The following is a 27,292-nucleotide window of genomic DNA, read 5'->3' as shown; positions in this document are numbered from 1 at the left end:
TGTTTTTAACATCTTAATTGGACTTTTACTAGCCTTGCTCTGTGTTGCTATTAAACACAATCTTTAAAGACCTAAGAAAAATAGATAATAAATAATAAAACCTTTTAATTTGTTTTGGAAAGATAGTGATTTTTCTCATTTTAAATATAAAAGTATCCTCTAATTTCTCGTTTAAGAATATTTTAGTATGAAGACCTTATTAGATGAAACTATCTGGGTAAAGTCAAGACCAGATAGTCAGTTACTGTAAGCTGCTCAATTAGCCAGCCTGACTCTAAGCCCTGTGGAAGCAAAAATAGCTTTTTGGGAATGAGTGACAAGGTGGCCAAGTCAGCCAGTACTTTGTTTAGAGTCAGTCACTTTCAGAACGCAGTTACGTGGCCATCTCATTTGAGTCTCCCTCAGAACAATTCTTTGAAGTAGGTATTATTGCTCCCCGGTTTTATAGACTTGAGAAACTGAGGCTTATAGTATACTTTTATACTTGGAATGGTATGTGTGTGTGTGGGGGGGGGGGTCCTCCATCATTCAGTTGATTGCCTTCACCATCCCAAAACACACCCACACTCTCACACCCACGCTCCTTCAGAGAGGTTGGCTGGGTGTTGAGAGAGAGATTTTGCTGCCCGGTACACTGGAATAATGTTAGGAGCTGTCCATGAAGGAAATGAAGATCTCTTGAGAGTTGGAAGGGTCTGCTTACAGGATTCCCTTCTACTGACAATTTTCTGTAGTGGCCTCTGGGGAAGCAGAGTAGAAATTACCTTGGTACCTTGGCTGATATGAAATTTCAAATGATTGACACGACCGACTGAGGCTGTGCTATATAAGCCCCTCTGCAATAAGCCAAAGAGGTCTGCACTTTGCTGGTCATAAGCTTGTGGAAAAAGAAGTGGGGGGTTCTTTTTGCAGTGATTAGTGCTACTAGAATATAATTCCTTGGGTTCTCCATATGCCATAAATATCATCAGACTGCCTGTCCCTAAATCCTATTTTCTAATAAAAGCATAGTAAATCATATACGCCCCGCACTTATATTCAGCCATCTTGCTGATGCCTGAATTTTTAAGATTATTGAAACAGTTTCCTCAGTGCTGTATCCTTTTTGAAAATAGATAATACATGATTTTTTTTCCCCAAAAGGTACAAATGTTGATGACTCTCTCTTTTCCATCTCCACCCCCCGTTTGCCACTACAGGGCATGTGGTGTTACCAGTTTCTTGTTTATCTTCTTAATTGCATATGAGAGAGAGATTGTGCATGTGTAGTTTTTTTAGTCTTGATGCATATTATATACACTATTCTACCCCTTTTCTTTTTCACATACTGTATTTTGAATTGTTGTACCCATAGGCCTGCCTCTTTAGAAAACAAAACAAAAAACTACTGGTGGTTTCAGTTATATGGCCAATTTATAATTTATTTAACCTGTTCTCAATTAAAGTGCCTGAGTGTTTTCTTTGTAGCTTCAAGTTTTCTCCTTTTGTATGTATGTAACAAATACCGCTTTGTATTTGGCCCCTTCTCTTTGGACATCTGTCTTCTTTGCTCTTGAAATAAAGTGCTGAAAAGTTGTGTCTCGGGACTTCCTTGGTGGCGCAGTGGTTAAGGATCCACTTGCCAATGCAGGGGACATGGGTTCAAGCCCTGGTCCGGGAAGATCCCACATAACGCAGAGCAACTAAGCCTGTGCTGAACCTGAGCTCTAGAGCCTGCGAGCCACAACTACCGAGCCCGTGTGCCACAACTACTGAAGCCCACGCGCCTAGAGCCTGAGCTCCGCACCAAGAGAAGCCACTGCAATGAGAAGCCCACGCCCCACAACGAAGAGTAGCCCCCACTCGCTGCAACTAGAGAAAGCCCAGGCGCAGCATCAAAGACCCAACACAGCCAAAAATAAATAAATACATACATACATTTTTTTAAAAGTTGTGTCTCCATTTATGCAAAATATGATGGACCTCCGTCCTGACAGATGTGCTTTGGTATATTCTTCGGGAAGGCACAGGATTAAATATACTACTATCCTTTTAAGAAACAGGACATCAGGAAGATGGGGTTTCCTTTCCTTAGAGCAGCCACTGAAATCACCAACTAATCCTGACGATCCATTTGTAAATTCTAGTCAGGTTTATTTTCTATTCACAGAAATTGTTCCTTCTTTTCCTCTGCAGGCAGTTCCTAACATATATATGTGTCTTTCATACAAATGGCCACGTGTGGAAAGCCCTCTTTAGCCATGTGGGGAACATGGGAGGAGGGAGATTCCCAATTTCACTGCCTGGGCTGCAGCTGGGAAAGCAGTTCTTGGCATTTTTAAGTTGAAACTTTGAATTAATTTTCTCAGAATAATGCATTTGATAGTTAGCTTCCGTAGTGGTAGCACTAGTATTCCGGTACGACACCAAGGATACATGATGGGCTCAATGAGCTTTTTTTTTTTTTTTTTCATTTTTTTTTTTCAATAAGCTTTTTAACTGGACCAAGTGCTATTTGTAGCATTGCTTCTATGAGAAAATATATTCCAAAGTCTCAGCTGAAAACAACCTGTTGGTTGATGTTTGTGAATATTGTATTGGATCTTTGTGGCCAAATTTCGCTTCCCCAGACATCACATGGACTGGGAGTAACCTTTATCTGACTGGAGTCAGAGAAACAGAAATATTTTTTTTAATATAATTTTTGTGCTACTGTTTTTTGCTGTGACTACAGTGAAATTCAGAAAGGCATAGGATGAGCTCCTTGCCACCTGGATAATCAGAGTTAGTGAGGAAGAAGCAGAATTTCAAAAAAAAAATTAAAGAGATTTTCCTTCCCAATAAAGGAGGAAGTTTCAGAAACAGAGAAAACATTACACTAAGCAAGAACATTTCAACAGATCAACTAAAGTGGCTTTGTGCCCCCAAAAGAGAAACATCCTCAGGAAATTTTTGTGGGCAAAATTCTGGTGAAGTTTTTGAAGGAAAGTTTGGGGGGCTGCAAAGAAGTTGCTACCTAAGTCTAAAGGGTGTACTTGAGGCCCAGACGAAAGGACTATGCAAGCAATCTCTGTGACTAACACTGCCAAGAAAAACTGCACTGCTTTGGTTGGGTGTGTCTTGAGGGGTGGGGAGGGTGCATCTCACGGTAAGACTAGATATGATGGTAAGATGACAGAGATGAAAGGTGTCTCATAATTTGTCTAATTTGTGAATGGTTCATATCTCAAGGTTTTCTTTTGCTATCAGAGAGTATATTGTTTGCTTTTTGTCTTTAAAAAATTTTTTTTGGAACTTTTCAAGCATACACAAATATAAAGGGAATAATATAATGAACTCCATGTGCCCATCAGTCAGCTTCAACAATTATGAACGTTTTGACAATCTTGTTTCATCTATCTTCCTGCCACTAGAGTATTTTAAAGCAAATTCCATGCTTCGTAATATTTCACCTATAAATACTTCAGAGGTGTCTCTTAACATATGAAGACTGAAAAAATACAGCCACAGTACTATTGTCACATCAAACTAATAATTATTAATATTAGCTAATACTTAGTCTGTGTTTATTTTTATTTTTTTGGCTGCGTTGGGTCTTTGTTGCTGTGCATGGACTTTCTCTAGTTGCAGTGAGCGGGGCTACTCTTTGTTGCGGTGCGCAGGCTTCTCACTGCAGTGGCTTCTCTTGTTGCGGAGCACGGGCTCTAGGTGTGCGGGCTTCAGTAGTTGTAGCACGTGGGCTCAGTAGTTGTGGTGCGTGGGCTCTAGGACGCCTTGGCTTCATAGCTGTGGGCTCTAGAGCGTAGGCTCAGTAGTTGTGGCGCACGGGCTTAGTTGCTCCATGGCATGTGGGATCTTCGCGGACCAGGGATTGAACCCGTGTCCCCTGCATTGGCAGGCGGATTCTTAACCACTGCGCCACCAGGGAAGTCCTAGTCTGTGTTTAAATTTTCTCCAGTTTTGGACTGGGGGTTTAAGGGAGGGAGGCTGGGGGAAAGGATTACAAAGGGGCATGAAACTTTTGGGGGTGATCGATGTGTTCATTATTTTGGTTGTGGTGATTTCACAAGTATATGCAAAATGTATCAAGTTGTACACTTTAAATATGCGCAGTTCACTGTATGTCAATTCTACCTCAACGAAACTGTTAAAATATAGTGGTATAGCTAGAGGCAAACAGTATTTTAAAACATTTCTCCCAGTTTTCTCAAAAATATATTTTTATATTTGGTTTGTTCAAATCAGGATCTAAATAAGAACCACACATTGCAGTTGGTTGATATGTTTTTAGGTTTCTTATAATCTGTAGCAAATCTATCCCCCCCCTTTTTTCTTCATGTCATTTATTTCTTAAAGACTCCAGATCACTGATCCTGTAGCATTTGCCACACTCTGATTTGGTGCGTTGGCTAATTGCAGCCGTGTGGTAGTACGTTCCTGTCTCCCACATTTCTTATAACTTGGTGTTAGATCCAAAGGCTTCATTGGACTCAGGTTCAGTTGTTTTTTTTTTTTTTCCTATTTTATGAATATTGTTTTATAACTAGCTTTTTTTCACTTAATATACCAGATCATCTTTGCATGCCATCTATTCATTTAATTTTTACTGAGTCACACTTTGGTAAGATAATTTTAATGGCCACACAATTTTGAGTCTGTGGTCTGCTTAACCAATCCTGTTGGACATATAGGTGTATTGGTCAGAATGCATTCAGTTGCAGTGTTGGAAACTGATACCAAAAAGTTTATCCAAAAAGGGGAACTTGGTGTCTCTTGATATAGGGAGGGAAGAGGTAGGGTTGGCCTCAGAGTCCTCTGGATCCAGAACTGGAAGTATCATGACTGTCTTTCCATTTCTCTGCCTTAACTCTTGGCTTCTTTGGTACAGTCACTCATTCTCTGTCACTTCAGATGGCTCCGTGAATGGAGCTGACCACAGGCAGCTCCAGAGTTACAGGACAGTCCCTGGGGAAGGCTTAACAATGCCAAAGGAGAGGGAGCTCTTTCTCTCACCTTCAGGTTGGGGAATCTCTGGAACAGAAAGGCTCAGAAAGGCTCACCTTTGGGCAGGTGCTCACTCTTGGACCAATTGCTAGCGCCAGCAGGCATTACTCCAGTTGCCTTGGCCTTGGTCATGGACCTGCCTGTGGTCAAGGGGACAGGTGGGATTTATAGACCCATTCAAATGGGGGGAGGCACAGTTTTTCCTTGTAGGGAGGTGGGGGAGGCTCGTCCCAGAAGACTGGAAAATTTGGTGCTCTCCAGATAAATATAAGCCTTGTCCATTATGTAGGCTGTTACCAGTTTATGCCATTAAATATTTGTGTGTATAGCTAAACATTGAGCTAAAGTTTAAAAATACAGATTTCTCCAGATCTCTGTTGCATTTTTCTAAACAACTTCAGAGGATTAGAACAAATTATCGGAGTGATAGTACAGTATAAAAACTGAAGAATTTTAGGTCCCACACTATTCTATTTCGGACCTTAAAAACTGAGTATTCTAGCTTCTAAGTACTTGGCTGTATATGCTTTTCCTTTTATTTAATAAATTGGTTTCAATTTCACCAACTCCTGTTTCCTGAATTAAGAACTTCCTGCATTAGGAAGTTCATTATCTGAATTACAACTTGCTATGATCGGTCCACAGAGAGGCCAGCAACACTTTAAGTTGTCCAGGAGTCTGAGCAAGACTCCTTTCATCTGTTCTCTCAAGAGAATCAGGTTGTGTGCTGATGAAACGTACTGTGCATTACTGCTCTCATTTTAACCACATTATTATTTTTTTTCACACACACACACTGTATTTTATTTTTACAAGAGATAAATAGACTGACACCAAGCATTGTAAATGGATGACCACAACAAAAGCAACAATGATCGCAATTACCAAACACGAAACACACTCATACTATGTCATAATATAGACATTCAGTCCAGTAATCCTCCACTATAACAGCTCCTTTACTTTGCAGTGAAAATTGATTTGTATATTCTTTGCCTCTGAGTCCTTGTGGGATTTTTTGTTTTTAATTCAAACAAAAAGTCACAAAAATTATAATCATCCTCATCAGTTCACTCAGTCCCATGTAATTAATTTTTTTTTTATCTTGATCTTTTGTTAGCACTTTTATGAGTTCATCCGTTTTTAATTAGAGTTCTGAAAATGCTTATTCATTCATTTTATTCAAATTTATTTATTATTTATTTTTGGCTGTGTTGGGTCTTTGCTGCTGCACGCGGGCTTTCTCTAGTTGCGGCGAGCGGGGGCTACTCTTTGTTGCAGTGCACAGGCTTCTCATCGCAGTGGCTTTTCTTGTTGCATAGCACAGGCCCTAGGTGCGCAGGCTTCAGTAGTTGTGGCACGTGGACTCAGTAGTTGCGGCTCGCGGGCTCTAGAGCGCAGGCTCAGTAGTTGTGGTGCACGGGCTTAGTTGCTCTGCGGCATGTGGGATTTTCCTAGACCAGGGCTCGAACCCGTGTCCCCTGCATTGGCAGGCAGATTCTTAACCACTGCGCCACCAGGGAAGCCCAGGTTCAGTTCTTTTAGCAAGAGTACTTTATAGGTGATGCTGCTGTGAACCTCTTATTGCATCATAGCAGGGAAGCGTATAATGTCTGGTTGTCCTATTTTCAATGTGAAATTGATCACTGGAGTCAGGTGCTGTCAGCCTTATCCATCCATTGTAAAGTTTCCTGTCAGCTTTCACCTAGTGGTTGAAGGAGCTACTGACTAGATCCATTATTTCATTAGGGGTATATTATTCACTTGTGTGTGTATATGTGTCTGTGCGTGTGTGTCTATGCAATTTTAAACAAATGTATTGAGATGTAATTTACATACAATAAACTGCATGTATTTAAAGGGCACAATTCTAGAAGTTTGACATATATGTACACTTTGACATATGTATACACATATGTACACACTTATGATGACTGCCCAGCTGCTGTAGAGAACAGTGTTTTGGAGGCATACTGCAGGGACAAACCATAATTCCTGTAGTCAGATATTTAAAGGGTAAACCCTGATTCTCTCAGCGGTAGCGATAGAATTTTTCCTTGTGGCAGTGGAGTAGAAGAGGGAGCCTTTAGTTTGGACCTTGCCGTAGCACTAGCTTGTCAGGGAGATCATACTAAAAGCATCACCAGGTTTGATCTGGAAGGGCCACAAATTACTAAGCTCTGAAGCAAACCTGTTTAATCCTTACACAGCCAAACTAGTTATCTCCACTCTTGGCTGCCACTTCTCCACACAGAGTCACAGGTAACATTTCTGTGTGTGTGTGTGTGTGTGTGTGTGCGCACGCACACATGCGCGTGCACAGGCTCCCAGTGTATTCAAAATTTCTCTGAATTTTATATGAGCAGTATTCCTTGGCCCCCTTGCGCCCAGTCTACTGTCCTCCTGGAAAAGGGGTTAAGTTTTAGGCACAGACCTCTTTGGCAAGAGTAGGTTAATGAATCAAAAAGTCTGATCCTTTGAAGGCCAGCTAGCTTTGTTCCACAGATGGCATTTCCTTAACCCCCTGTCTGTCATCTTCCATGTCTTGATCATCAGGAGACTTGGATGAAACAGTGTGTATAACTCAGTACATGATCTCAGTGTGTATAGCTCAGTACATCACTGCTACCAAACAAACAACTGCAAAACATATTCAGAAGCTTCATCCTGCAAATAGCATTAACAGTAGTATACCATAATGTGGGTATCAGAATGGGAAGATCCAACCTGAGACCAAGCCTCTGTAAGGAAATGGACAGATTTTATATGCAAAAGTATTTATGGGACTCTGTGAATGTACTAAAAATTATTGAGTTGTGTGGTTTAAATGAGTGAATTTTATGGTATGTCAACTATATCTCAATAAAGTGGTTTTTAAAAAGTGTTTGTGAGAATTAAAATACGTTAATAGAAATGATACTTGATGTTCTAGAAACAGACGAAATCATCAAGAAGAGAGTTGAGGACAGAATCTTAAGGAGAGTATATATTTCAAGGAAGAGAGACACACATGAAAACAGAGAAGGTGTATTTACAGACATAGGAAGAGAACAGTAGCCTAAAATGCAGGAGTGAGTGTGTGTTCAGTGTCAGGGGCAGAATAGATGTGGATGGGGACTGAGAAAGGGCTGATGAACTCAGCTCTGAGGAAATTGCAGAGACCTTTGAGAAAACAGTTGCTATGAAATGAAGGTGCGAAGGAGTGAGTTGTGAGAAAGATGAAGCTGCACATTATTCTTGCCAGAAATAAAGTAGGCAGAAGGAGAAAGAGCCTAAAAATAGTGTCAAGGATAGTCTAGAGGCAGGGCAAAGTTGGGTTTGCGTTGTTTTTTAGACGGGAGCGACTTGGGCATGTTGCAGCTGGAGAGGAAGGAGGCAAACAAAAGAGAGCAGAGACTGAAGGTACAGAGGGCTTACACCCAATTCTGGCTCTTAATACAGTTAGATAAGTTGGTATTTGGCACAGAGCAAAGCATCTGTACTGTGCTGGTCGTTCTGTCTTTGTCATCTCCCTGCGCTGTGGCAATCAGGGTTGTGTGCTGGCTGGCTCTCTAGATGAACTCTACTGCTTTCTCACTGAGGAAAGCAGATCCTAATGCAAGTGAGAGAGACATTATTGTGCAGACATAACCTTAAATCTGTAACTCGTGATTAAACAGGCTCATTCTCGAACATCAGCGCTTGATTACTGACGAGTGATGGCCAACCTCGGAAGGCTCCGGCGCACCCAGCGCATCAGCGTACCATTGCCTGTGGCCAAGAGCCGCTGCTTAAGTGGCCGTTCCGCTCTTGGGTTTAAGAGCTCAAGAACACATTTGGTTAGAGCTTCCAACCTCGTCCCAGAGAATTCAGCCTCTGCAGGAGTCTCTGAGGGACGGATGCTCTGACCTACAGGTTATCTGTCACCCATCCACCCACCCACCCCCACATTCAGGGAGAATGGAAACGAAGGGGAACAAGGGAAAGTGCAGCAGCTGTGAGGACCCTCCACCCCTTCAGCCATCATCCCCCCCCCCCCGCCACCCCGCCGCGTGCTCCCCCCTACACACTGCCCTTAGTCAAGGGCTAGCCTCACCCTTCTCAGTCTCTGCCCCTAGTTTTTGTTTTTGTTATTTTGTATCTGTTTCTTTGTTTTGTTTTTATTTTAGCCATAATGCAAAAATTCAAAAGGCTAGTTTCATTGTACTTAAAATACAGCCTTTTAAAGCCCTATATAATACTCTAAAATGTAGCATTCTTCCCTTTTGGATTATTAACTGTATCTTAATGTGATTTCTACCTTGTTTTAAAAAATGTTTTTCTTAATTGGATATTGATACTAAATTATATTTTCCCATACCTCTTAGAAATAAACTGTTAGCTGAAAATAAAATTCATTTTCAACACTTGTTATTTGTAAAAATGTGTTCATTGTGTCTTTAAGCACCCTTTGCAGGTTTTGTGGGACATGTAATGTAGGGTACGTGTAGCAGGTTGAAGGGTTAAAATACCCTGCTTTGTCACATATGGCGGTGAGCAGAATCGCAGATGTTGATGATACCACGTAATTAGTATTCTTTTATGTAAATGAAGGCTGTCAGCATGTTACCATAGTGTCTACTCTCTCTGAAGCTGGAATTTATGCCGCTTGGTCTCACCAAGATCAGGCAGGATTTTTCCACTATCCTTAGTCAAGAACTGAGAAGAAATCAATACGATGAGAGAGAAGAAATGCAAATCTCCCTAAAGTAGATTCTCTTAAATTTTTCCTATTTTGTTTTTGTTGAATTTCTCCCCAGAAATTTTATTTCCGGTGATGCTGTTATCCATTTCAGATCAGCTAAGAAATCTGCTATTTGAGAATAATTGGAATAGTCCAATTAAAAGATGAATCATGTTTTCAAGCTATAGGTTTTTGAAAGATTTTATAATGCTCAGTCATCTCTCTCATACAGAGACCTTTAAAAAATGATGTGATAAATCTAGAAGTTTCTCATCAGAACAAAAGGCAAACATTGAACAGATTCCATTACCTTCTTTTACTATTTGGTGATATTAACTACAGTAGAATCCTTTTAAATATTAATTATGGTTTTTAGCTCAAGTTGATTCAGATTTTTAAAATAAAACTACACTACTTAAAGAAGCAAACACTAATATTTTGTCAGGTTTGCTTTCCCTGTATGCAGATTGATCCAGGGTGAGCAGGACATTTATTTACAGTTACTGATCTACTTAACGATGGAGAGCTATTTAGGCACATCATGTTCATTCCCAGTTACACTGCAAGTTTCTCTCTTTTGGATACTGGGTGCCTGTCACACTGGATGATATATGTTTTAAGTGGAAGTGTTAGGACTTTTATGACCTTTAGCAATTATGAAGGAAAAGGGGTCCATGTCAGAAAAATGTAAAATAGATTTCTTCTTTGTGCCTGTGAGTGTTAGGCCTTGTTCTTAAATAAAGTGGTCAGAGGATGTGTGAGGGGTGAGTGAAATACATGGTCTTTCTTGAACTGAGTACACTCAAGATTGTATTCTCTTTATTCTCTATTGTGTGCGTTGACTTTTGTGTCACTTTTGAGTGATTTCCATTTCATGATCAGCATTTCATGTTTTTCCTCTAGAGAAGCTAGTCTGCCTAGGTTAAATCAGTGTAGTGAGGTGCAGAGTAGCCCTGTGTTTTCCTGAATGGATTTACTCTGCCATATGGCAGGTTAGTGAGTTGCCACGACAGATCTGTAATGGGAAAAAGGCTGTGCAGGAAAGGATGTGCGTGATCAGCAGATTTATAGATCAGAAAATGAAATTGGAAGAAAGAATTTCCAGAGTGCCCTTTCCATTTGACAGCATTCCATGAAGAGGGTGTGGAATGGTTTTTTAGTGTTTTTCTATTTTGGCTTTTGGTTGTTCCAGCATGTTTTTTCTAGCACAGAAGTTGATTTCATAAGGTATTGGTGTCCTGGGTGTTGTGTTGCTGTATTCCTGTTAATAGAAATATTCTCTCTTTGTAGGATTTGAAGCTGTGCTATGTTTCATGTGATAAGATCTCAATAGCAATTAAATTTCTGAAGACACATCAAGGTTCCTTTTGGCTAAAATGGGGATTTGTCAGGTTTTGAGTTAGAAGAGGCTATTCAGACATGATTCAGTGAGTATTGAATCTTCCAAAGGGAAGAAAACAAAAAGAAAACCCAAGTGAGCTAAAGATAGTATGTCCTGGTGTTTTTTTTTGTTTTTTTTTTTTAAAGATGACAGGTTTTTTTTTTAAACTTTGGGTTTATTTAATTTATTTATTTATGGCTGTGTTGGGTCTTCGTTTCTGTGCGGGGGCTTTCTCTAGTTGCGGTGAGCGGGGGCCACTCTTCATCGTGGTGCGCGGGCCTCTCACTATCTCGGCCTCTCTTGTTGCGGAGCACAGGCTCCAGACGCGCAGGCTCAGTAATTGTGGCTCACGGGCCTAGTTGCTCCGCGGCATGTGGGATCTTTCCAGACCAGGGCTCGAACCCGTGTCCCCTGCATTGGCAGGCAGATTCTCAACCACTGCGCCACCAGGGAAGCCCCTGTCCTGGTGTATTTAAATCCGTGCTATCTAATACTGCAGCCACCAGTCACGTGTGGCTATTTAAATTTAAATTAATTAAAATTAAATAAAATTAAAGTCAGTCCCTCAGTTTCACTAGCCACATTTCAAGTACTCAGGAGGCACATGTGGCTAGTTAGTACAGTATTGGACAATGCAGATAAAGAATATTTCCATCGTTGCAGAGAGTTCTATTGAACAATGTCTAAGTGAAAGATCTTGAGAAATAAAATTTTTGATTGATTCTTTGATTTCTTCGATTTCTATGAGGAGTTCTTCATCCCTATATAATTTACTGGATTAGTACAGTGGTTCTAAGGTTTTAATGTACAAATGAATCATCTGTAGAGCTTGTTTAAAATGGAGATTTTAGACCCCTCTCCCAAAATCTGATTCATCACATTTGGAGTCATGACCAGAAATCTGTACATATGACAAGTATCCTAAGGAATTCTGATGCTGGTAGGTGGTTCAGAGACTACATTTTGAAAAATAGGAAGTTAGTGACAAACTTGGGAATTGCCAGTCTTTTGATTTTTTTTTTCCCCTTTTCATTCTTTTATTACTGACTTTCTTTTGTGCCCCCAGTAATTGGTTGTAAGCATCATGTGTATCCAACTTAAATTCTTGATTGGTAATAAGTAGCAAAAAGACAATTCATTTATTTACCATTTTATCTTTTAAATGTATGTCTTTTTTAATTTGGCTATGCCCTACAAAAAGTAAACAGAAATGGTTATTTCAGTACTGTTCTGGTCTGTGTGGAGAGGTGATTCTGACAGAACACCTTTGACTACTCAAGAGTTGAGCACCCACAAGTCTTGAAATTATAAAGAATTATAAAGAAAATTTTCTTTTTTAAAAAGAAGAATAGGGAATTCCCTGGCGGTCCAGCGGTTAGGACACAGTGGTTTCACTGCTGTGGGCCCGGGTTCGATCCCTGGTCAGGGAACTAAGATCCCGCAAGCTGCACAGTGCGGCCAAAAAAAAAGGAAAGAAAGAAATATAACACATGATCTCCTCTCTGAAGGGTTAGGAAATGGAGAAATACATCCACAGAAATGACTTAAAGGGCACTTAGCAACAAGTCAATGATTAGAAAAATAATATAGTAGAAACTAAATCCTGACAGTACTCAAAGGAAAAGCATGATCTGACTTGATGGAAGATAATCTAGGTTACTTTCCTTTGTATGATTTAAGGATTTCTTATATAGGGACATGGCCTCTGCCCACTGGAATGGGCAATTTAAAAATGGGAAGGATCTCTGGTTTGGTCCTGTGGTATATTTGTGGGGTTTAGCAATAGGGCCAAGCCAAAAAAGGCATCTGGAAAACCGACTAAAGGAACTACTCAGAGTGCTTTGGATTTAGAACTTCTCTGGGTGACCCCATAGTCATAGAACTGTATTTGCTCACAGAAATGAAAGTGGGCAAGAAATGGGGTGAAGGAAATCCAGTTTATAAGAGGATCTGCCTTTAGGGAATTTAAATGCTGGTATTGGGGGGGAAAATAGTCAAGTTTCCAAAGAATAAAAGGTTTTCTTTTAAAATAGCCTCTTTCCCTTGGAAAAATTGCTTATTCGGCTTCTCTGATGAACAATGTTGAAGAAGCAATGTTAGAAAGACAAAAAAAAAAAAAAAAGCTCAGTATGTTACCAATGTTTTTAAAAATAAAAAGCATTTTTACATATATCATCCAGAAGGTTTGCTTTTTTTTCCTTTTGTCTCGGTAGTTTGGTTAAATACTGTAATACCAGTAGCCACTACACCTCTTGTCCTACGAGTCAGATTTGTCTAGTTCTGTACTTAACTATTCTTTCAGTAAGGAAGGTAAACGTTTTCCCATCCTTTCTACAAGATGTAAATGTTCTTTTCAAAAAGACACTTTGGCTTAGTCCCTCAGGATTGCTGTAACAAAAATATCATAGACTAGGTGGCTTATGAATAACAAACATTTATTTCTCACAGTTCTGGAGGCTGGGAAGTCCAAGATCATGGCACCAGATTCCATATCTGGTAAGGACTAACTGGTTCATAGCCATATGGCTGGCTTTTCACGGTGTCCTCACATGGAGGAAGGGGTGAGGGAGCTCTTTTATAAAGGCACTAATCCCATTCTTGAAGGCTCATCCCATGAGGGTCAAGCCATTCTTGACCTAAGCGCCTCCCAAAGGCCCTACCTCCTAATACCATCACCTTTCAGGGTTAAGATTTTAGCATATGAATGGGGTGCAAACATTCAGACCACAGAAGACAAAATGTTAGATTGAGGCTCAGTCTACCTACTTAGCCGGATCTCTGGACTCAAGAAAATAAAAATGATACTTTGTACTGCAGAGGACTTTCTCTTTCTTACCATTTATCTTTTTTACCCTATCTTCTTATCTCTACTTTGAAATACAGTGAAACCGACCTGAGATCGCTACTTGAGAGTAGCAATTATTTGAGAGTCTTCATCTCTCCTACTGGTATGTGAAACGCTGTCTATGTCTCTCCTCTCCTTTCCTCTGCCCTGTCCCTTTTTGCATGCAGCCAGGATCTTGTCAGTATGAGACAGAGAGGCTTTCACTTCCAGGACATCATCAATTCAGAGATGGTTCAGAATACAAGTTTCTTTCCCCTGGTGGCCAGTTGGGTGCAATGTGAAATAAGGGTAATGACATTTCCAAATCAGCCTTACGTAAAAATTAGCTGATATTCAAGAATTTAAACAGCCTTGGAAAATGTAAACTTACACATTAGGGCTAAGGTCTGTCGTTTAGTATTTTATGATTCTGTCTTTTTAAGGAACTTAACTGTCTTTCTGTTATACCCAGTCTATGCCAAAATTGCTTTTCTTTTTCTTTTTTTAAACTTCCTTCCAAAAGAACCAGTTTTGAATTGAAAACTAATGAATATTGAGTGGAAAATGCCGGTTGCAAGCCTTTTTCTAGGAAAATATTTTGCTGAAAGCTTTCTCTTTCTCTCTCTCTCTCTCTCTTCGAGGGCCCTAATCGTGACAGGTTGAAAGAGTGAAGACTTCCATAAGACATGGATAGATGCAAACATGTAGGGCGGTTGCGGCTAGCCCAGGACCACTCCATCCTGAACCCACAGAAGTGGTGCTGCCGGGAGTGCGCCACCACCGAGTCCGTGTGGGCTTGTCTCAAGTGCTCGCACGTGGCCTGCGGCCGCTACATCGAAGATCACGCCCTCAAACACTTCGAAAAGACTGGACACCCGCTAGCCATGGAGGTCCGGGATCTCTACGTGTTCTGCTACCTGTGCAAGGACTACGTGCTCAACGACAACCCGGAAGGGGACCTCAAGCTGCTGAGAAGCTCCCTCTTGGCGGTCAGGGGCCAGACGCAGGACCCGCCGCTGAGGCGCGGGCGGACGCTGCGGTCCATGGCCTCGGGCGAGGACGCCGTCCCGCCGCAGCGCGCTCCTCAGGGACAGCCGCAGATGCTCACGGCTCTGTGGTATCGGCGCCAGCGCCTGCTGGCCCGGACGCTGCGGCTCTGGTTCGAGAAGACCTCGCGGGGCCAGGCCAAGCTGGAGCAGCGGCGGCGGCAGGAGGCGCTGGAGCGCAAGAAGGAGGCAGCGCGGCAGCGGCGGCGCGAGGTGAAGCGGCGGTTGCTGGAGGAGCTGGCCAGTTCCCCTCCGCGCAAGAGCGCGCGCCTGCTGCTGCACGCGCCCCGCGCCGCCGCGCCGCGCGCGCCCGCTGGGCCCCGCCCCGCGCCGCGCCGCGCGCCCGCCATGGCGCCGGGCGTCACGGGCCTGCGCAACCTGGGCAACACCTGCTACATGAACTCCATCCTCCAGGTGCTCAGCCACCTGCGCAAGTTCCGTGAGTGCTTCCTGAACCTCGACCCGTCCAAGACGGAGCAGCTGTTTCCCAGGGCCGCCAACGGCAAGGCCCCGCTCGCGGGCAGGCCGGCCGGCAGCTCGGCCACCGAACTGTCACCCAGGAACCACGGGGCCGAGGCCTGCGAGCTCGAGGGCCTCTGCTTGAATGGCGGGGCCTCCCTCAGCAGGAGCCTAGAACTCATCCAGAACAAGGAGCCCAGCTCGAAGCACATCTCCCTCTGCCACGAACTGCACACCCTCTTCCGCGTCATGTGGTCCGGGAAGTGGGCCCTGGTGTCGCCCTTCGCCATGCTTCACTCGGTGTGGAGCCTGATCCCCGCCTTCCGCGGCTACGACCAGCAGGACGCGCAGGAGTTTCTCTGCGAGTTGTTGCACAAAGTGCAGCAGGAACTCGAGTCCGAGGGCACCAAGCGCCGGATCCTCATCCCCTTCTCCCAGAGGAAGCTCACCAAACAGGTCTTAAAGGTGGTGAACACCATATTTCACGGGCAGCTACTCAGCCAGGTAGGTGTGTGCCCAGCCCACCCCCAGCTGCCCACCACACTGGAGCGGGGCTGGTGTAGTAGTTAGGCTTCCCGTGCGTATCACTCCCCCAGGCTGTTGGCCTAACTAGGGTAGCCGACATTTGCCATAACTATGCATAGTTGAGGGCAGCCACTGTACCTTTTACTGTACTGTGCGACGGCCTTGTTGGTGAATTTGCCTCCTGTCTTAACAGGCAGATTTTTAGTTTAACTTGCCATATCATTTCACTTTCAGTAAATGTCTTTAATCTTTAATGATGATACGAGTAATATAATATTCCCATTGTTCTAATCAAGTACCCATTGTTGACGTGCCATCCTTTGATCAGTTTTAGGAAATTGAAGAGTTTGCCTATAACCTTGGTTCCATAGTTGTTTGAAAGAGCACTCTACTTTCCAAGGCATTCTTTACATACAAGGGAGGGAGGTGGCTAGGAGGATGCCAAAGGGTAAGCAAGTCTCCCTCCTGTTCCCCATTACCTTTCATTTCCTTAGCCATCTAAGGACATGAGTGAAGACTCACAGATAAGGCTTTGTGAGAATATGCAGAAAGAATTTGTAGAGGCAAAGAGGTGGGCAACTTAAAGAGATTCAGGTGGCTTCCCCGGTGGCACAGCGGTTGAGAGTCTGCCTGCCAATGCAGGGGACACGGGTTCGAGCCCTGGTCTGGGAAGATCCCACATGCCGCGGAGCAACTGGGCCCGTGAGCCACAATTACTGAGCCTGCGCGTCTGGAGCTTGTGCTCCGCAACAAGAGAGGCCGCGATAGTGAGAGGCCCGCGCACTGTGATGAAGAGTGGCCCCCGCTTGCCACAACTAGAGAAAGCCCTCGCACAGAAACAGAGACCCAACACAGCCATAAATAAATAAATAAAAACACACATTAAAAAAAAAAAAAAAAAACAAATTCGGGTAAAACCTCTACACTATGCTACTGAGGTTTTGTGTCCTGGTATTTAGGGTTTTAAAAGAATGATGAGTAGGATGGGAAGAGGAAGTTTATTTAGACTTTTGTTTTTCAGCATGTGAAAGGGGAGTGTTTCTCGGCCCTCCCTCTACCCCCCTGAGGGTCTGTAGGAAGAAAGGTGCATCTGGGAAGGTTACAGCGGGGGAAGAGGTCTAATCACAAGGTACTTTGAGGCTCTTGGAACACAGGGATCAGTGTAGGGATGCTGCAAGAAACAAGGGCAAAAAGAGAGGCAAGTTGGACTGGATGGAAGGAGCAAAGTCTGGAGAGAACAAGAGTATGAGGATGAGAGAAGCAGACAGGAATCTGCAAATTCTCCATCTCAGATTGATGATGCCTTGACTCCACGGTAACTTTCATCTGTAATACTGCAGCATTGAATGGCAAAGCATGCTTTATGAGAGAAGAGAGAAAGGGGTAGGTAGTAATAACTGTGCTGTGTGGTTTTCCAGTTCCAGCTAGCGTCATGGTTAGAGATACATACCAGAAGTAATATGCTCTAATTCTCTTAAAGTTATGTTTATTATTTTAATATTGCAGTTAAATGTTTTTGGAAAACTATACACTTAGTTTTGGTTGTTATGTGCTAGCAAAAATGTATGTGGGAAGCATGGAAGTTATATAACCTGTAAACCAATCTTTTCATTCTAGGTCACATGTGTATCATGCAATTACAAATCCAATACCATCGAGCCCTTTTGGGATCTGTCCCTGGAATTCCCTGAACGCTATCACTGCATAGAAAAGGGGTTTATCCCTTTGAATCAGACTCAGTGCCTGCTCACTGAGATGCTGGCCAAGTTCACAGAGACAGAGGCCCTGGAAGGGAGAATCTACGCTTGTGACCAATGTAACAGTGAGTGCTGGGGGGAGGGGTAGGTGTGTGTAACTGGAATATCAGTTTAAGGTGTTTCATTTGCCACTTTAGTCAAAAGTAACACTGTAATATTGAGTGGTTTTAAAGCATCTTTTAAAGATTTTTTTTCTCCTATTTTCCTGAAAACAAGCATATGGACATTATATGTTAAAAAGCAAAACAAAACCTAGGAGTTGGGCCTCCTTTGACTCCTGCTGTGATTGACATTAGTTATCTTGGGAGGCATTTGAAAGTATGGATCCTGAAATGGGGACTCCAAGAATGTTGAGTACTTAGCTTCATAGTGTACAGGGGTCCTGCTTAAATTCATGAATACAGAGTCTGACAGTTCTTATTTAAAGTTCAGGTGGCATAGCCTGTTTGAGGGCTATGGTATCAGAAAAGTGTGCTTTTGTCCTGAATTTGTAGATTTAAAGTACAATGAAACCAAGAAAGGAAGTTGTATGGTGCATTGCTGTATGGCAGCTTCATAGTTATTTTCACATACCTGAAAGGTTCACATCTCAGAAGGGTCATAAGGAAGTATTTCTCTGTCATGGCTTTAATTGTAAAGTGGAATTTTTTCCATATGGCTCTGTGAGGATCTTATGCACCCCCCATCCCCACCCCCATGTCTTACCACACTAACACTTACTGCTTTTGCTAACCCAGCATGTACAGAGGAAATGGAGAGCAAATACTTTGAAGCTGATGTTTGGGTTTTTGGCATATAGAGATTTGGAAACTAAGATGAATGGATTGTGTAGAGATCTGAAATCAATTTGCAGCCATACTGTAGTCTGGACTACAAGTTTTGGGAACAATAATTTTACGGTAGCCCTTTTAATACTTCTGCACATGGCTTTTTAAAGTAGTACATTGTGGGAAACCTGTTCTCTGTGAAGAATCAGGATAAAAATCAAGTCATACCTGCTATCATTTTGCCATTTTAAAACAAAATTTGAAGTGCTTCATTTGGTTAACCATAAACTCACCTATCCTGTTCCATATTGAGATATAAAGCCAGTGACTTAAATTATCTTACTAGAACATTGTTTTTTCTTTTTAAAATAGTGATTCATAAAGCTTTATACTTGTAAGGAACAGAAGGATGTTAACAGCCTTAACTCTATCATTCTTGGACTTGATAGATTAGGCAAGAAATACTTCTTTTTTAATTTTTGCAAGAAAGGATTGTTTTTCTGGTTGCCATATGTGCCCATTTTTCAGTATTTCTATAGACAGGTTCAAATAGCAGGGAAGGAAAGCTATGGTGAAGGGATGAGATGCATTGATCTGTTGCTTGTGAAAGTTTCGAACCTATCAGTCTTCCACCTTTCTGTGTGGCCAGCTTAATCAAATGGGAGACAGAACTGATCAATCTCAGCTGAATCAGTAGTATCTTTTTCTTTGTGAATTTCATTTTAGGGAAACAAAGCCATATTCTATTATTGTCTTCATCTTAGCTCACTTACTCCCTCTGCTGAGAGTAGCAGTCACTGCCAAGATTCCCAGGCAGAGCTGTAGTAATTTTCAAAAATCTGCTGGTGAACAGGAATGGAAAATAAGGCCAGGCCCCTCTTTGAATTCTCTTTCCGCTCATGCTCTCACATATCATGACTACCAGCCCTAGTAAAAGCTGCAGTCTATTATGAGAAGCAACAGCTACACATCCTATTGTCACGGAAAGCTCCTTGATATGTCATCTGGCTGTGACTTGCTACCTTTCACGAGTGGTACAGACAGGACTTCGAAATCAGATGCCAAGCTCTTCAGACACTGAGACCATGATTTCAACAGCTCAAAGACAATTAGCAGGCACCACAGTGGACCACTAATTTTATATTCCCATCCATTCACCGATTTAATTAATATAAAACAGAGCAGTCATCAGTAAATGGTTATAGAGAAGGCTTCTGATGGAAATTAAGAGAACTTCATTTCCACTGTTTACTTGTGGTAATTTAGAAATGCATTTCACCCACAATTCAGTATCTTTAGAAACAAAATTGGAGTCTCAAGCACTGGTTCTGCTTTGGACTGGGTGTATTTGGCCAGCCTGTCAGCCTTGTCCTGCATGTCTAGCAGTGTGCTGTTACCAAGAAACATGTTTCAGAAAATAGGTACGGCATAAAAATATAAAACCAGGGACTTCCCTGGTGGTCCAGTGGGTAAGACTCCATGCTCCCAATGCAGGGGGCCCAGGTTCGATCCCTGGTCAGGGAACTAGATCCCACATGTATGCCACAACTAAGACCCAGTGCAGCCAAATAAATAAATAAATATTTTTTTTAAAAAAATATAAAACCAGCAAAGTTTCTTTTCTAAATATTTGTATAGGCCACAAGCAATTCACATGGGGAAAAAGTCTGTTTAAACACGCTGTCCTTTAGTAATTCTGTGTCCTCTTACCTTTTCCCTAAGCCTGAAATATATGCATTATCCCCCATTTCACAGGAAAGGAAACTGAGATTCCTTTCAGACAGTGGGAAGGACAAAAGATGCACCTTACAACTGAGTCAGCCTTCTTTAAGCAGCCATCCCAAGAGTGCCACACAATCACTCCTTTCACCTCAACCAGAACTTCCATGGCCACTCCATGCAGGCATGCGAGGCTGGGAAATGCAGTCTTAGAGAGGGTCACATTGCTCCCCCAAATATAATTGAGGTTTAATACTGAGAAATAAGGAGAATGCATATCAAGTGGCAAGTCACTCTCTGCCATAGCTCAGAAAGAATGAGTCTCCTCACAATCTATGTCTTATGCCTTCCCAAACCATATAGGCAAACGACGAAAATCCAATCCAAAACCCCTTGTTCTGAGTGAAGCTAGAAAGCAGTTAATGATCTACAGACTACCTCAGGTCCTCCGGCTGCACCTTAAAAGATTCAGGTGAGCTTGCTCTGGGGCGTCCCAGGTGGCTGTGAGCTGTGGGAATAGCTACTTCAAAGGCTTTGGCGAAGGCAAATGTCTTCTTCGGTGTTGGGAGGAGAAGCCTGTTCCCTAGAGGCCTCACGCTTTCCATGGAGTGTATGGTTCGTGCCCAGTGAAGCAAGCTGATGTCGGGGGCCAGGACTGGGCTTCTGCTCTCATGGTCCTATTTAATCAGCTAGCCTGCACTTGGGTGTCTGTGCTTGAACATTTTCTAGCCTCGCTTGGGCTTTTATAGATTCATCTTCAGAATAAAATGTGAGATAATCTGTGAAAAGGAGGGCAGGAGGTAAAGTACAAAAAGAGTATTGCCTGAACTGCTTGTTCGGGGATTTCTAGTTTCAGAGAACATGCAGTATTCACAGGAAATTTATGTGAACATTGATTACCACTGTCTTGTGAAAGAAAACCAAATCCAGAAGGTTAAATTTTCTCCGTTCCCTGTTTTACCTACCTCTACCTCTGATCACACATGCCATTTCTTACTAGTAAGAAGTTTATATCCATGTTCTAGGTGGTCTGGCCGTAATCACCGAGAGAAGATTGGGGTCCATGTCGTCTTTGACCAGGTATTAACCATGGAACCTTACTGCTGCAGGGACATGCTCTCCTCTCTTGACAAAGAGACCTTTGCCTATGATCTCTCCGCAGTGGTCATGCATCACGGGAAAGGGTTTGGCTCAGGACACTACACAGCCTATTGCTACAACACAGAGGGAGGTGCGTGCGCTTTACTCTGTGGGGTGGGGGACACAAAAAAGGGTTGGTTTGTCCACATTTCATTCCTTTTATTTAATCTATAGGGGGATATTACATACATTAAAATCCAGTGGAAAGAATTACGAAAGATGGATTCAAATTTTAGATATATCACTAAGTGACAACATTTGATTGTTCTAAGAATTGACAGGAACTAACATGTAAAAGTGCTGAGCACGGTGTCTAGTATGTAATGGTCAGTTAATGCTAGAGGTTATTGTTGTTATTAATACTTCTGCTGCAGACTTCAGTTTCATTCTTGGTTTTGCAGAGACAATATGACCTATCTAACTTCATGGAATCTCACTAGCCTCAGCTCATAATAAAGCTGAGGACACTTACTGAGCACTTACTACAAGGGCCCTTTCCAAGGAGCTTTCAGTCCTTGCCCTCAGAGCAGAGCCTCCCAGCTACTGCGCTGAGGCAGGTGGACTGCAGATGTGTTTTCAGTAGTGTACCCATCCTGAACCCCTCAGCCCTTGGGGTGGCCAGAGTGAGCCTGTAAAAAATAACTTTTTATTCCTTCTAAGTTTTCCTTTATCACTTCTCTCTATTTACACTTCCCCTCTCCTCCTCCTCCTCCTCCTCTTCCCATCTCTTAGCCCCCCATCTCCTGTCTTTGTAGAAAACCCTAATGGGCAGTGAAAGAAGCCTGAATGAAATGAAATGAGGACAAAAATTATAGTCGGTCGATACTACAAGCAGTATTGTGGTGGGGCTTGTGGGGTTAAAGCCAGTGGTTTCAGGGAAGTCTGTTGGTTTCATTTACTTTTCTCTTCCTCCACCAACAATCAAGGGTTGGCTCTATTCAGAACTCCTCTGTCCTTTTCCTCATCTCCTCGTTTGCCTGGTGACTGAACTGTAAGTTGGGTAGTCATTTTCTCTCTTTCTTTCATTTGGTTTCCTAGGTTTTTGGGTCCACTGCAATGACTCAAAGCTGAATGTATGCAGTGTCGAGGAAGTGTGCAAAACTCAAGCCTACATCCTTTTTTACACTCAAAGAACAGTTCAGGGCAATGCAAGAATCTCAGAAACCCAACTCCAAACTCAGGTGCAGTCCAGCAACAACGATGAGGGCAGACCACGGACCTTCCCCTGAATGGGAGGCACGTATCAAGGACTGGCTTGCTCTTAAACTATTGGTTTCTATACATCTTTCCTCGTATAGGAAATAAGGTTTACTGCAGGAACAGATTACTAGGTTTGCCTCACTGGGTCTAGAGCAGAAGATGCCAGGTGGCTCACGTGCTATCATAAAATTTGTAGCAACTTTCTTTTAAATGGGTTTAGAAATTCCCTCCTTCGTTAAAACAAATCAAAAGGAGTAACTTCTATGAAGACTCTTTCATCAGTTGCTTCTGAATATAGAGGGATCTGGGTGGAGGAAAGAGGGAGTAAATTGGTCATATCCAGCCATGTTCTTGCTATTACATGATTCCCCTGCTAATCAGGACTCCTTGCAGCACCAGAAGAACCCTCCTGATGTGAGCAGCCCTCGACAGAGCACGCAAGGAGGGGCCCTGGGCTGGCAGCTTGCTGGATAGGATTGGTTCCAAGGCAGGAGGTGAAGTCTAAGGATTTTTTCCTACAAAGGAAGTAGCCCTCAAGGGTTGAAAGTCTGCAGACTTCCTTTTTTAGGGGATAGCAGTTGAAGAGTGGAATGAGATGCATGGAGGAAATTTCTCCACGTGAAATGGGAGGTTTTTCATGTGTCATACTCTCCCTGGCTGCTGCTGTCATTTAATCATACCACATCTTCTGAGATGGCATGAACATCCCTTCATTCTAAAGAAGGAGCAGTTCACATGGGGAAGCAAGAAACTGGTACATGACATGTTCTTTGTGGCACACTGAGCCTAAGGGCACTCCTGGCTACCTAGTTCTGTAGCAAATCCCTGGTTCAGGTCTAGGGCAAGCACATAGTTTGGTTTAAATTGGTCTTTGGGTCAGTTGTCTGAGGCCTTCTCAGAACTCAGGGGGTGGGGGTGGGGGGAAGCCAGTGGTCCAGGGCTTATCTAAATGCCTGTCACCCACTTCACCTTGGTGCAGCATGCAGCTTTTTTTAATCTGCAGCTTATTTCCTGTTCACAAGATGTGGGAGCTTTTGCTTTTCTAAGGCTTAGGAATCCTCGTCCTGTATGTCTGAACAGTTTATTGTTGACAGCCCTGGCCTGTTTCCTCCAAAATCTGCTAATCCCTACTGTTTCTTTACCCACCCACACTCAATCCGTCAGAGAAAAAAGCAAGAGTGCCCTGTCCTTAACTCCAGTGCTAGTAAAATATATCTTTCTTTTTTAAACTGGGTCAGTTTCTAAGTGGCATGAAATTGCCCAGATGGAAACTCTCTGCCCTATCAGGCACCACTGAATTTCCCTTTTCAGTCCTTCGCTTAGACTCACTAGTAAAAGTGAATGCAAACCGTAACTCTCACTGTGGGAGTGCTGCAGCCCGCCTCAGCCTGTCACTCTGAATGCTCATCTTTTGACTGAGTATGTCATATTAACATTTCAATTCAGGTAGAAGTACAGTTGCCACCTGAAGAGGATAGATGTGAAGGGAGTTTGGGGAGGGATGGGAAGTTGGGAAAAGAAAGGCTGAAGAATGAGAGCCAAAGGTTTAGCGATGTTGAGGAACCACATTTCCCGAGCAGATCTGTAGCATTTGCTGTTGACCTCTTTTGAGATGAATTCTCCCATAGGACCTGCCAGACAGCACTGAGACTTGGAGGAAATCAGACAGACAATGGCTCACCCTGATAAGGAAGAGGAGTGACTATATTTTAAATTAAACTTGCTTTTTCCAACACTGTGAGGTTTCTGTAATATTTAGCTTTTATTTGGAAGCGATAGCGTATGGCATTTTTTATGCTATTTGGTTTGTATTGTCTACTGCAGGCTTCTTTGTACAAGCTTGGCCCGGGCTTACCCTCACCTGGACACTGTTTTAAAGTGTCACAGCTGCCCATGCTGTCAGAGGCTCTGACGTGAGGCTGTATCCCCTAGATCCACATTTTTAAGTTGGCATGATTGGTGATGACTTTTTGTGGCAAGAGAAAAGCGCATTAACTCAAAAAAACCCAAGGAGAGTAAAAAGGGAAGGAAAATATAAATTGTGCCTCATCTTTCATTGAATGCTGTATTTATCATTCTAGAAAAAGAGAACTTACAAATGGAGAAGTCCTAATAGAGCATCTGCTTCATCCCTCAGGCTGTCCAGGGGAAAACAAGAAAAACAAACATCTAATAGAAAATTAAAAGATCTTCAAATTTAATTCTTAAAAATAGTTTTATACCAAGTATTAAGGATTATTAAGCAAAGGACTTTGTAAAATAAGTGCTTAACTTAGCTGAGCACACATTGTATCAAATTAACAAAATCATTTAAAATGAGTTGGAATAGAAACCAATACCAGAGTCCTCAGTGAGCTGCACACACTTGAAGGTGCCCCTGCAGTGAGACACCTCAGGTACCCAGAGGCAGCAGCACTAGACGCTGTTGAGAAGTTAGTATTTATGGAAATTTTAATTAAAGAAAAGAGTTTCCTGCTGCATAAGCCAGTGGCTGTTGTGAGGGAAATGTCCCTTTGCCTTTAATTTATTTACATACTGGAAGTAGATGAATTTCTTAGTTGCATCTTACTTTAAGTCGAAACATTGTAAGGAGAAGAAAATAAGAACCGGGTAGAAGTTGACTAGATGCTGCCAAATCAAACCCAAGATCTCCTAACTGAACCTTTCCAGCCTGCTTCTTTCCCAGACAAGTAGTTGGAGTCCCGTTCTAGGAACCCTTTGTAGTTGGCTGGTGTGTTTACTTTTTGCTGTAGCCAGCCAAGATGAATGCACCCTGGCCCCTCAAAAAGGATTTTACCTCAATCTAGCTTGATCCTCATACTTGTGGTTGCCTCTGACAGCATCCATGCTAGTGTGTTTTTTTTTTTTTTTTTTAAAAAAAAGATTAGGAATGCCCTCAATGGCCAGGAACTGAAGCTCTTAATTAAAGGTGGGCAGACCTCTTGCCTGCTTTCATCCAGTCCCTCTCAGGCTGATGGGGGCAATGCCACACTGTAAAGAATTTCCAGATGTCTCTTACAATGTCATGAATAAAATTGGAAACTACAGAAGTGTTAATGTGTCCTATGGACTCAATAGCAGAGTTTATTTTTGTTTTTAATGGCAAGGCTTCTAGAGTCAGTGATTGTATGAGTTCCCTGCTCAGGCTATGCTTACAGTTCCATCAAAGTGCAAGAACTAATGAGGTGGGTTGGCTGGAAGTGGAGCATGGCCCTAGCCAGGTCCCAGCATAAACACAAGAGAGGTCAACAGTAGTACAGAATGAAAACTTGGTTGGGTGTTGGGGGTTGGGATGTGGGTGGGCAGGGAGGGAGAAATGGAGTTCGTTTTACTTACTGATAAAGCTTTGTGAACTAATTTTATACGATTCATAAAATTTGGTGCCTTGTACCCAATTATGGTTTGCATGGGATTGAAAAGATTAAGGGAAAGGATTCCTTCTTGTCATTTCAAGTGGCAAATGGGTCTGTATAGCGTAAAGGACATTTGGTGTCAGACTTTTTAAAAGCATTTCATATCTTGTGTGTGTGAAAGCAAATTATTCTTACCAGCAAGTTCTGAAATTTTTATTGTAATATCCAAAATCTTTGTGTTTGATTATTCATCAATGTCTCCTTTTCAGGGCAGACTGTGTACCCCATTCTTTTTTACCACCCCTTTTATGTTTGAAACATTAACTCAGGCCTTTTTAAAATCAGGCTGGGAGGGCTACCCCTTCCTAAACATATACTGTATTCCTATCTGGGATTATATCTTATAAGTGGAAGGGTTGCTTTTCCAGCTGATTCGGAGAGCACAAATATTCAGAAAAAGGTCTTTTAGTTTTTCTAATGCTGGGCAACGTATGGTAGAAGTCAAATAAAAACGGTTCCTCCTAAAGTGGTACCTTCATTAGTTCTGAAGTTCTTTTGCACAAAATTTCAGGAAGCAGTGTAGAACACAATCCCCTATATGTGAACCTTTAGATTGTAAGGCAAGCCAGTGCACTGTGTAATATGCAAAAAAGAAGGCTCAAAGAACCTGTCCCAGCTCCCCAGCCCCATTCCCTGGCAGCTGCTGACTGGGATGGTGCTGAGTGGCTGTGGAAGGGGAAAAGACCCAGCCTGCTCACCTGCAGGGCTATAAACACAGCATGTTCCTTTTACTCCCACCTTAAGGTTTCCAAGACTTCACCAAAGGGTGTTTAAAAAGCTTACCACTCAAAGCACATATAATAATTGGATCCCTCAGCCTAATTAGGTGAGGAGATTGTATCTTTGGAATAAAACCTCCCGTGGCCACTTAGTTTCGTTACCAGGTAAGTATGAATCTCCCTGGTGGTTCAGATTCTTTTTTGAAGTTAGCACTAAAGCTGAAAAGCGCCTTCTAAATATGACTGTGAGTTTAGTTTATATCTTCCACGTTTAAATTCACCATTTTCTTGGTCTAGGGCTCTGACTTTAACCACTGTGTACTCAACCCAAGCACTGCTCTAAGTACACCACAGCCACTAGAGCATTGAAGTGAATGGTCATTTTTGTGGACTTTCTCCATACTAACTTCTGCTGGCATGTTTCTATTTCACATCTAACTAGGTTGTGTAAGAGAGTTTCATAGTACTGTCATACTATGTTATGTGTTTATATCCTGTCATACGGTGTTAACTAGCCTGGGCTAAACACCATATGACAGGATGTGAAACTGACTTCCCTTGAGGAGAAATGTTGTGTTGGAATGATGAAAGCCAGCACTTTCATTTATGGACTTAATAATTATTCATCAAAATTTGAGGAAATTGTAGATTTGGTAG

At 42.4% G+C, this 27,292-nt stretch overlaps 1 protein-coding gene and 1 non-coding gene across 3 annotated transcripts; both read left to right on the top strand.

Moving 5' to 3' along the window:
* The first annotated feature begins 14,540 nt into the window (after positions 1-14,540).
* Positions 14,541-25,772, top strand: USP49 (ubiquitin specific peptidase 49). Of its 2 annotated transcripts, XM_068558246.1 has the most exons (5): positions 14,541-15,899; positions 17,538-17,742; positions 20,527-20,635; positions 21,189-21,394; positions 22,342-25,772. In XM_068558246.1, exons 1-5 carry the CDS (start codon positions 14,577-14,579, stop codon positions 22,530-22,532), a joined length of 2,034 nt encoding a protein of 677 aa, XP_068414347.1. In that variant the 5' UTR covers positions 14,541-14,576; the 3' UTR covers positions 22,533-25,772. The 2 variants fall into 2 exon arrangements, with proteins under 2 accessions (XP_068414347.1, XP_068414348.1); XM_068558247.1 differs by lacking the exon at positions 22,342-25,772 and having other exon boundaries at positions 21,189-21,480.
* TRNAW-CCA (transfer RNA tryptophan (anticodon CCA)) lies at positions 19,896-19,968 on the top strand. The gene has a single exon. It is a non-coding gene; the product is annotated as a tRNA-Trp (tRNA).
* Positions 25,773-27,292: the final 1,520 nt, after the last annotated feature.

Source organism: Eschrichtius robustus, chromosome 12 (assembly GCF_028021215.1).
Source record: "Eschrichtius robustus isolate mEscRob2 chromosome 12, mEscRob2.pri, whole genome shotgun sequence".
Classification (NCBI taxonomy): Eukaryota; Metazoa; Chordata; class Mammalia; order Artiodactyla; family Eschrichtiidae; genus Eschrichtius; species Eschrichtius robustus.
The sequence above is the reverse complement of the archived record's forward strand: the minus strand, read 5'-3'. Positions and strand labels throughout refer to the sequence as shown.

What these genes read in the sequence shown, in the direction of transcription:
- USP49 (XM_068558246.1), top strand. Translation starts at nt 14,577, where the DNA reads ATGGATAGATGCAAACATGTAGGGCGGTTGCGGCTAGCCCAGGACCAC. An exon ending in ACGGGCAGCTACTCAGCCAG is followed by an intron (nt 15,900 to 17,537) that starts GTAGGTGTGTGC and finishes TTTTCATTCTAG; the next exon opens with GTCACATGTGTATCATGCAA. An exon ending in CTGCACCTTAAAAGATTCAG is followed by an intron (nt 20,636 to 21,188) that starts GTGAGCTTGCTC and finishes TCCATGTTCTAG; the next exon opens with GTGGTCTGGCCGTAATCACC.